This window comes from Nannospalax galili, unplaced genomic scaffold, assembly GCF_000622305.1.
Source record: "Nannospalax galili isolate Female #2095 unplaced genomic scaffold, S.galili_v1.0 scaffold197, whole genome shotgun sequence".
NCBI classification, from domain to species: Eukaryota; Metazoa; Chordata; class Mammalia; order Rodentia; family Spalacidae; genus Nannospalax; species Nannospalax galili.
The window spans coordinates 3,319,360-3,329,171 of record NW_008339846.1 but is presented as its reverse complement, the minus strand read 5'-3'; the positions used below and the strand labels follow the sequence as shown (position 1 = coordinate 3,329,171).

At 42.9% G+C, this 9,812-nt stretch overlaps 1 protein-coding gene across 2 annotated transcripts in view; it reads right to left on the bottom strand.

Annotated features, from left to right (window-relative positions):
• Window positions 1–9,812, bottom strand: part of Adcy2 (adenylate cyclase 2) — a 447,994-nt gene that overhangs the window by 125,355 nt on the left and 312,827 nt on the right. For both annotated transcript variants that reach the window (XM_008834578.2, XM_008834577.2), the window contains exons 8-10: window positions 7,944–8,102; window positions 6,974–7,106; window positions 5,055–5,231 (exon numbers count right to left, since the gene is read on the bottom strand). In XM_008834578.2, the coding sequence (XP_008832800.1) occupies window positions 5,055–5,231; window positions 6,974–7,106; window positions 7,944–8,102 (469 nt within the window). The remainder of the gene's footprint in view (window positions 1–5,054; window positions 5,232–6,973; window positions 7,107–7,943; window positions 8,103–9,812) is intronic.

Below are 9,812 nucleotides of genomic sequence, written 5' to 3'. Positions count from 1 at the left end.
ATTGTCCCAGTAAAGCAAAGGTTTTGCTTCAGGTTCTGGTCTCTTCTTAATCACAGCTGATTTTTCAGCCCCAGTCGACCAGAGCCCACAGATTCTCAATCCGAAATCTCACACGAACAGCCCTGATGGTCTCCACTTCCCTTTGAAGCTTCACAAGCCAGGCCTCCATCGTTTACAACTCTTTCAGCATAACTGTTCCAAGCTCCACAGATTGTCCCAGTAAAGCAAAGGTTTTGCTTCAGGTTCTGGTCTCTTCTTAATCACAACTGATTCTTCAGTCCCAGCTGACCAGAACCCACAGATTCTCAACCTAAAGTCTCATGCAAACAGCCCTGATGGTCTCTGATTCCCTTTGAAGCTTCACAAGCCAGGCCTCCATCGTTTACAACTCTTTCAGCATAACTGTTCCAAGCTCCACAGCAACAAACTCTGAACACACAATGGCTTTTCCAGCCCAAAGTTCCAAACACTTCCACAGTCGTCCCAAAAACTCCAAGGTCAGTCTGTCACAGCATATCCCACTCTCTGGTACCAATTTCTGTCCTAGTTTGTTCTTCATTGCTGTGACAAAATACTTGGGGAGAAAAGGGTTTATTTAGCTTACATATCCCGGGTCACAGTTCATACAGGAGCCCAAGGTAACTCAGAGCAGGAACCTGGAGGCAAGAGCTGGAGCACAGGCCATGGAGGAATGCTGCTTTCTGGCTTGCTCCCCTAGCCCCTGCTGAGCCTTCTTTCTTATGCAACACAGGCCCACCTGTCCAGGGGTGGCACCACCCACAGTGGGCTGGGCTCTCCCATATCACTCAACAATCAAGAAGGTGCCCCATGGACATGGCCACAGGCCAGTCCAATAGAGGCAATTCCCCAGTTGAGGCTCCCTCAACCCAAGTGTGTCAAGTTGACACTAAAGCTATCCAGCACAGAGCCCATACCTGACACTGATATCAGGGCCAAGAACCTGTGGCTAGACAGGTCACAGGCCTTACGGGAGAGTCTGCTTCTACTCTTCTGGTAGACAGACATAGTGTTAAACTGACTCTTAATGACTTATTGTTATACCCAGAGATTAGTGCATCTCTCAGCATTCACCAGAGAAGCTTCTTCTTGCAGTGGATGGTGATGAAAGTATAGACCCACAGCTGGTCAGTGTGAGGAAACAATTGACTGAGGAGTGCTCAGCCGTAAATGGGACACCTACATCACACCCTGTCTCCCAAGTCTCAGGGATCATTGTGGAAGAGAGGTGGAAAGACTGTAAGAGCCAGAGATGGTAGATGAACACAAGGAAACTGTGTTTTCTGGATACCACAGGACAGTTGCACAGATGAACCCACAGTTCTTGTGTCAGCATGCATAAGTCTTATGCAAGTCTAAGCCAGAAAAATACCAGCATTAGCAGAGGAGGCGAAAAGCTTCATCCTTAGCTGAAGAGCTCTTGGCAATTGATAACTATTAGAAGAGGGACAGCCAGTTTTCTTTAAGTGTGACACCTGGTAGGTTGACCAGACTCCAAGGGATAGACCCACACCCAAGAGCATTTGGGGGACACAGATTGGGCTTGACAGTCCTTTAAAAACAGAAAACCAATAACAGAGGATATGAAGTTGAGGGGGGAGAAAAACGGGGTGGAGATGGGGAGGTGGTCTGAATATGATCAAAATACACTATACAAAATTCTCAAAGAATCAATAAAAATATTTTAAAAAGTAAAAAGGTTGTAAGAGCCAGGGTTGGTGCAGGAACATAAGGAAACAGTCTTCAGGCCTCTGGGAACTTAAAGTAATGGTGTCAGGACGCACGAGACCCATGCAAACTCAATCAGACAAAAACACAGCACAGAGCTGGGGAAATGGGCAGCAGTTCTCAACCTTAGCTGAGGAACTATGGGCAGCTGATGACTGCTGGGTGGGGGAGAGTTGATGTTTAAGGGAGAGACTCTAGACATGCTGACTAGACTCCAGTGGATGAACTTGCACTGAGGGATATCAGGGTACACTAACTTGACTGTATAGGCCTTAACATATATGACAGAATGCATAAAACGTGGCGAGGGGGGCTACGGGTGGTACAGATGGGGGATATAAAAATGATTAAGATGTTTTGTATAAAATGTACAAAAATTCAATAAAAATATATATTTATACCTTAAGACTATGTAAACAGCCTGTTCCTCATAAGATTTCCATTCATTAATTTTAGCATTCAATCATCCCAGTAAATTACTACTACCTATGGTTTTCAAATTGAAAAAAAATATTTAAAAAAAGAAAAGAATATCGTTTGTACAACACTGTCCTAAAACACACATTTTCACCTATATGTCAAAGTCACTCTAATGTCATAGAACAATAAAGATGGAGAAAAAAAAAGTATCAAGCTACTTGGAAAAGGAAGACTTGTTCCCATGGGTATACGTAAGAAATGGCACCAAAGATCATAGGCAAAGACCTGTGTTTCTAATTTCCTTAAGAACAAACCAACCTGGGGCTGGAGAGATGGCTCAGCAGTTAAGAGCACTGACCGCTCTTGCAGAGGACCTGGGTTCGATTCCCAGCACCCACATGGCAGCTATAATCCATCCTTAACTCCAGTTCCAGGGGAATCCGAACAGAACTGCATGACATGGGTATACTTACATACTTGCAGGCAATACACTCAGACACATAAAATAAAAATAATAAATTATAAAAAAAATTTAAGAAATTATTAAAAAAGAACAAACCAACCAACTAGTTCATAGTTTATAGTAAATATCAATCAGAGACTGTTACAATCATTAACACTAATGATTTCTTAGATTATTTTTATAAGAATTATAGAAGTGTTACTTTTATCTATCATCTATCTATCCATCAATCATCTATCTAATCTATCTCCCTATCTATCATTTATTTATCTGTCAACCCATTTTCTATATCTATCATCTATTTATCTTCTCTCTATCTCTCTATCATCTATCTATCACCTATCATCTATCTATCATCTATGTATCATCTACCTATCATCTATCAATCTGTTATCTCTCTATCTCTCTATCATCTATCTATTTATCTATCTATCTATCTATCTATCTATCTATCTATCTATCTATCATCTATTATCATCTTCTATTATCCATTTATTTTCTTGGGACAAGATCTTACCAATGTAGCCTAGGCTGACCTAGAAAGTACTATAAACTTAAGGCTAGCCTTGACCTCATAATCCTCCTATCTCAGCCCCCTAGTGCTGTGATTACATGTGTATGCCACCATAGTGTCTGGAAGTGTTGACTTTAATTGGCACCTGGAGATTAGAGTTCTAGGATGGTTATTCTAATTTTCCTAAGTGCTGGATGGCTCAGGACATCCTAACCCTTCCTTCATGAATCACTTTCGTCCTGATGACTTCATCTGGATCCAACATCATCTAAAACCTGAGACTTCACAGCCACATTTCCAGCTTTGAACTCTCCCATGAGTTCTAGGCTTTTATAACCACCCATATCCTTTCTTCCTATATTTATGTATAAGGCATGTCACTTTGATGATGGCCATAAGCAAAGGTCTTGCTTTTTCCACCTTAAATAATCTGACTTGTCGTTGTAGTTGTTACCCTCAAGCAATGACACCATCAAGTTCCCAGCTGTGGGGCCTGCTGGTGGTATGGATCTATTCTGCCACTAAGCTTTATCTTCTGGGCTGTCACATGGGAACTTGAATGTGCTCCTCACAGCTCCCACTGCTAGAGTCTCAGCAGAAGAGGGCATTTCTGCTCCAGCATTCCAAAGCATACATTCATCCTGTTTCTCCCTGGTTTATCTCCAAACTTCTCATTATACAAACAATGTCAATATTCACTCTTAACATTGGTGCATCTCACTCCAGCCAACTTCCCTCTGCCTGCTGTTGATGACTTCCCAGCCATTCCCACCTCCTCTGCCCCAAGTGGATACCACATTCATTCCATCTGTGGGACACGGCCTCGACTTGTTTCCCTGTCAGCTCCTGGCAGGCTCTTTCTCTTTTTCCCTGAGGTTTTCACGGCTCTCCCACCTGAGGTAGACAACCTTCCGTCCCCAAAGCATATTCCATTTTCTCTTCATCATAGCGCTTATCAGACCTGAAATAATCCTATTCGTTTATCTTATTTCCTGTGATCATTCCCTGTTTGTTAAAATGTGAACTCTAGGATCTGTCCCAACGCTGTCTTCTGCTGACTTGCTGTTTACAATCTTCTGCTGGCTTACATCTATGTTTAAGTTAGAAAACGACGAAGGGAAGTTGTAAAAACTGGTATATTTAATCCAAACCAAGAATGCTGAGTCTCTACCTGCTTGGATTAAGGATTCCTTGCATGATTCTGAGGGTGTGTGGAACAGGGAAGACAGAAATTTCACTTTCACCTGACAACCTGCTGTGTTTCTCCTCAGTCAATGAGAATCAAGGTAGCATTACATTTTACTGGAGCTGCATCCGAGTACGGCTAATGCCATCATACATGGAACCGTACTCATAGTTTTAAGACTAAACCATGTTGTTGGTACTATTTAAGCGCCTAATTGTTTTACTGTTCCTTCTTCCTCTGGACCTATTTCCCATCTTCCTTTCTGCATCTTGTTGCACATGTCCCCATTGTTAGGAGCTTTGATAGCTCAGGCTGGAACTTGGAGTCATGTAAACAGGGAACTACAATGATGGGTCAAGCATGTGCCAACTGAGCCCGATGATCTGGGATTTGGATAGATAACTTGATAATGCCCATTATAAGGACATTCTGCCATTATTTCTACTTTCATTTAGCTGTTCAAGGCTTCCTACTTCATAACAGAAGAAAGAACAACTTTGTTATAGGAAGCTGCTATTATAACTTTAAATGGTGTATTTGGTTACAGAGTTAAAAGATGAAGTCCCTCTGTGTTGGAACCCATAGCCCAGGGACTTGGAAGTGACCTGTGTTGCAGATAAGCACTGGTCAGGCAGGAGATGCCCAGGTACACACCTGGGAGAAGAGCTTCCAACCCGTCCTTGCTCCACCTCCCCTCCCATGGTCCACCTCTGAGGCAGGCATACCATGGTGCTGATCTTCCCATTTTCTGTGGTCATGCTGTCTCTGTGGTGCAGGTGTGCGAAGGGCTTGGCCGCTCCCCAGGACTCCAAGTACCGGGTCATGCGGACAGAAGCCCTCATCTTGGCTCCATCCAGGGTATGGCGAGGTCTGAAGAGGTGCTGGGGACTCCGTCGCTCTCCCTTGGGATAAAAAACAAAGCTTTGAACCTGGTGTACTAGAGCCCTGTCCCCTCCTCCTTCCTGTTCCAGCCTCATTTGGCTGAGTCAATCCTTCAGCTGTCAACCATTCCTTTTTCATGGCTCTGCCTCAGTCCTTCAGTGGAACTGGGGAACAAGATATTTGATCTGAGTGCTTTCTTTTCAGATAGTAAAACTTACCTGCAATAGAAACCTAGGAAAATAGAATAGATATACTAAAGGATATTTGCATAAAGTCAACTCTTCAACAGAGCTGTTGATCCATTTTAGCTCATTGATGGCTTTGATTTTCTAAAGTGGTGGCTGTTTGGGCATGTTGGTTATACTTACTAGGTGACCTCATGCACCTTCTGATGCTCCCGTCCACATCCTCCTCCTGCCCCTCCATTGCTCAGCACTCCAGCTACTTGTCACACATTTATCTCCAGGTTAGCAGGGAAGTTAATTAGAAGTGCACCAGTGAAACCAGGGCTTCAGGGCTGTCACTTAGTGCCCAGGACTTGATCCTGAGTTTGTGATATTGGTTGACATGGTTTGAAAGCCGACCCTGCTGAGCTCAGCACCATTTACCATTTACCAGCTGTGCTATTTGTGACATAACCACCCAGGGCCTCAGAGTCTTAATCTGTAAATGGTGACAACATCCATTTGGCAGGAATTTGAGAGGTGTTAACAGAATTGAAGGCTCTGTACCCCTTGATCTTGTCTAACAGGCAGTAGGAACACAGGAAGGGGCAGAGCCCTCCTGCCTGCTTGTTTGCCAGGCAGTGGATGTTTTGATGGCATTCAAAGAAAGTAGCTTGCATACGTGCACATATTTGCACATGAACATATTCCGGGTATTGCCAGTTATTGAAACTTTTTTCCCTTTCTGTTTTTCATATTGTCTTCCTATTTCATATCATTAGCACCTCATGTTTTGAAAGCTTCAACAAAATCTATGCTCTTTATTTAAATTCTAGCTTACAGGTTTCAAGGCTATGCCCATTGAGAGCTTTGAGCAGGCAGCATTTACAAACAAAACAGACCGGTGGACCTATACAATACAAAGAAAACAGACACCGGTGGACCTATACAATACAACAAAACAGACACCGGTGGACCTATACGATACAGGAAAACAGAAACCCTGTAAAATACAGGAATACAGACACCCTGTACATTACAGGAAAACAGACACCCTGTACAATACAGGAATACAGACACCCTGTACGTTACAGGAAAACAGACACCCTGTACATTATAGGAAAACAGACACCCTGTACAATACAGGAAAACAGATACCCTGTACAATACAGGAAAACAGACACCCTGTACAATACAGGAATACAGACACCCTGTACATTACAGGAAAACAGACACCCTGTACATTACAGGAAAACAGATACCCTGTACAATACAGGAAAACAGACACCCTGTACATTACAGGAAAACAGACACCCTGTACATTAAAGGAAAACAGACACCCTGTACATTACAGGAAAACAGACACCCTGTAGAGTACAGGAAAACAGACACCCCTATACAAAGCCCCAGCCTGTAACCTTCACCCTTCTCCTCACCATCCAGACAGCTGATGCATTTCAACTATTTTTTGAATAAATATTTGAATTTATTATCAAATGCCTTCAATAATCAAGCCATTAGTTGCATTTGAAGTTATTTTAGAGTCAATAATCACAGAAACAATAGGCTAATTATAAACACTGTACAATGATACTGACCTTGGGGTTGATTACAAAGTAGGTTTTCACTAAGTGCTGCTTTAAATACGGGTCTCTTATTTCACCATCTCCTTCTTCTACTTTATAAGCTCCATTCAAATGTTCCAGGGTGACTGAAGAAATGTGAACACGTCTGAAATTCCATTTAAAACCATAGTAAGATATACAACTATAAGTGTAAAGAAAGATGTTCTATTTGTGAATCCAGCAATAATTTATCCTCCAACTGAAGGAAAATCGACATGTCCCTGGGGAGACTGACTGCTACTGGAATTTATATTCCAATGGACTGCCTTGAGGAGCAGCTTTGGAGGCCTTTGCTATCAACAGTTAAAGCTTCTCTGTGCTCACAGAAGCTGTGAGCTGTGGCTGTGGTGAACCCCACCAGAAAACCTCGGTCATATTCAAGTTTTGCATGTGAGGATATCTGTCAAAGCAAACAACCAGGGTGTTTTAGCAAAAGCGGTCTGCTGCACATAAGTATGGGTTTCCTTTCTCAATGCCTGGCCACATGCTTCTCCAAATTATAGCCTTACATTGGGCTTCTCTTCTCCGACTTCTGACCAAAACCTGACACGGTATCTGCTCCAGTCCTAGAGAGAGGCCATGTCTGGATCACATTATAATTTTTAAATTTAGGTCAGTATTTGCAAATAACTAAGGGTTTAGAATTTATTATGTGGTATCCATAGTCCTTGACTACAGACCTAAGATTGGTAGAACTGCGACTTGAGCCTTTGTGTGTGTTTGTTGCTAGGGATCAAACCTAGAACTTTTTACATTCTGAACAAGTGCTCTCTCACTCGCCTGAGAGCAAGTCTAAATGCTTTTCGTAAGACCTAAGTATCGTGATACCAACATAAGTAAGAGTAGTCATCTACAACTGAGCAACCTGGTGTTTATCATCTTGTTGGTTTGAAATGACTAACTGAGCCACCAGTTTGAGAGAAGAATTAAAGGTCTGCCTTACCCAGGGACTCCTCCAGCCTCCATATGGTTGGCCAATGTAACGTCATGTGACCAGACGTCATACTGCCACTTTTGGAGACCGATCACACCACAGAGGACGTTCCCAGAGTGCACTCCTACACGCATGTTGATGTCAACGCCCGTAGCATCCCTCACCTTCCTAAAGAGAAGGGAAGTAATCACAGTGCAGCAGTACACTTTTCTTTTAGCCCATGGCCAGTTTCCTGCACTTTAATCATTCAGAACACCTCAGACTTCCAGAAATGCTGCCATGAATTCTCCCAGGGCAGACAACCCGCGGTGCTGGACCAGGAGGAATGGAGTGTTCTCCCAGCCTCTCATACTCGACCCAGAGCTCCACAGTCCCACTAGAGAGGCCAGATGGGGCAGACAAGGTGCTCACAAAGAACTTAGGCTGCGGACTGCTGTTTCTGTTTACCCGGCTAACACAAACCAAGAACCTGTGAACTGTGTGGTACTTCCCCTGTGTGTTCAAGCCAGGACCATGTGACATTGTCATGCAGTGTCAGACACCATTGTGAATATCATTTGCAGTTCAAGTGTGCACACCCACACACACACACACACACACACACACACACAGAGCCCTTCGTTAAAATGATTATCACATATATTTGAAAGAAAATTGAGAAAAAATTTTCTCCCCAACAGAACTCCCTTCACCTTGGGTTTGAAGCAATGCTCAGGTCACCTCCAGGGACAGACTGTGAGCATGAAAAACTCAGTCCAGTTACACCTGGATCTGCAGAGTCATGGTAGTCACTAGCTTCTGAAGGAAGGCAAGTGTGTATTTCGTATATCAGGGGAAACAAATGACTAAGTTATGGGAAAGGGAAGTGGAACAAGGTTATTTGGGGCGGCCCCTCCACTTCTCTCCCCCTATTTTCTTCTTATTCCTGAGCTGTTTGTCCATAGCAACTGTAGTTTTCTACTAACTAGTGGACCTTGGTGGAACACACATATTCCCACCTCAGAGGGAAGATCCTGTCCTCGGGCTGAGGCTGAGCATTCATTATTCTTTGCTGGACACTGGTGAGAGGCCTTTAGACCTGGCCACTTTTCAGCATGTGAGCCTCACACAGGCTAGGCAGACACAGTAACAACTAGACTTGCTGCTTCCCCGCTTACTCTAACCCGGAGACAAAGAATTTGACAACAAGCATATAACTCCAGCCTTGAAGATACACACGTGTGGAGGATAGGGAAAAAATCACTTGACTAAAATAGACAATTAAAACCAAACCAAATCCATAAAATAAAATCTATCAATTATGAATCAACAGGCAGGAGGTTTTATTATGTATAAAGCATTCTAGCTTCTCTGGAGGGCATTAGAGAAGGCTCTACCATGTCACCTGTGATGTGTCACATTCTATATTATATGTTTATCTTACACCCATCACCAGCCTTGGCAGCGTGTGCCTTTTTCAAACAGGTATGTACCTAAAAATGGCTTCAAATTCAAGTTCATCCTGTCTCAGTGCTCCAAGTGCTGGAATTACAAGTCTATACCATCAAACCCAACTGTTAATAACATTCTACACAAGCAAATTTCCCTAGAATCACAATGAAAACTATAAATATAATACTAAAACATATTGTAGATACAAATCAAAACTACATTCACAAAGCTGAGCATTTTGTACTAGATGAAGCAATCCTGGATTGGATTATTTTTAAATTTGTAGTTTGGTAGTTAAAACAACTTTGGCTTTACAGTATTGGGAGTCTCTTTTAAGATCGAAGAGGCTGCTGAAACCTTTTTAAAACTGGGCTGGCAAGAGGGCTCAACAGTTAAGAGCACTGGCTATTCTTGCAGAGGACCCACATGGTGGCTAACAATTCCAGT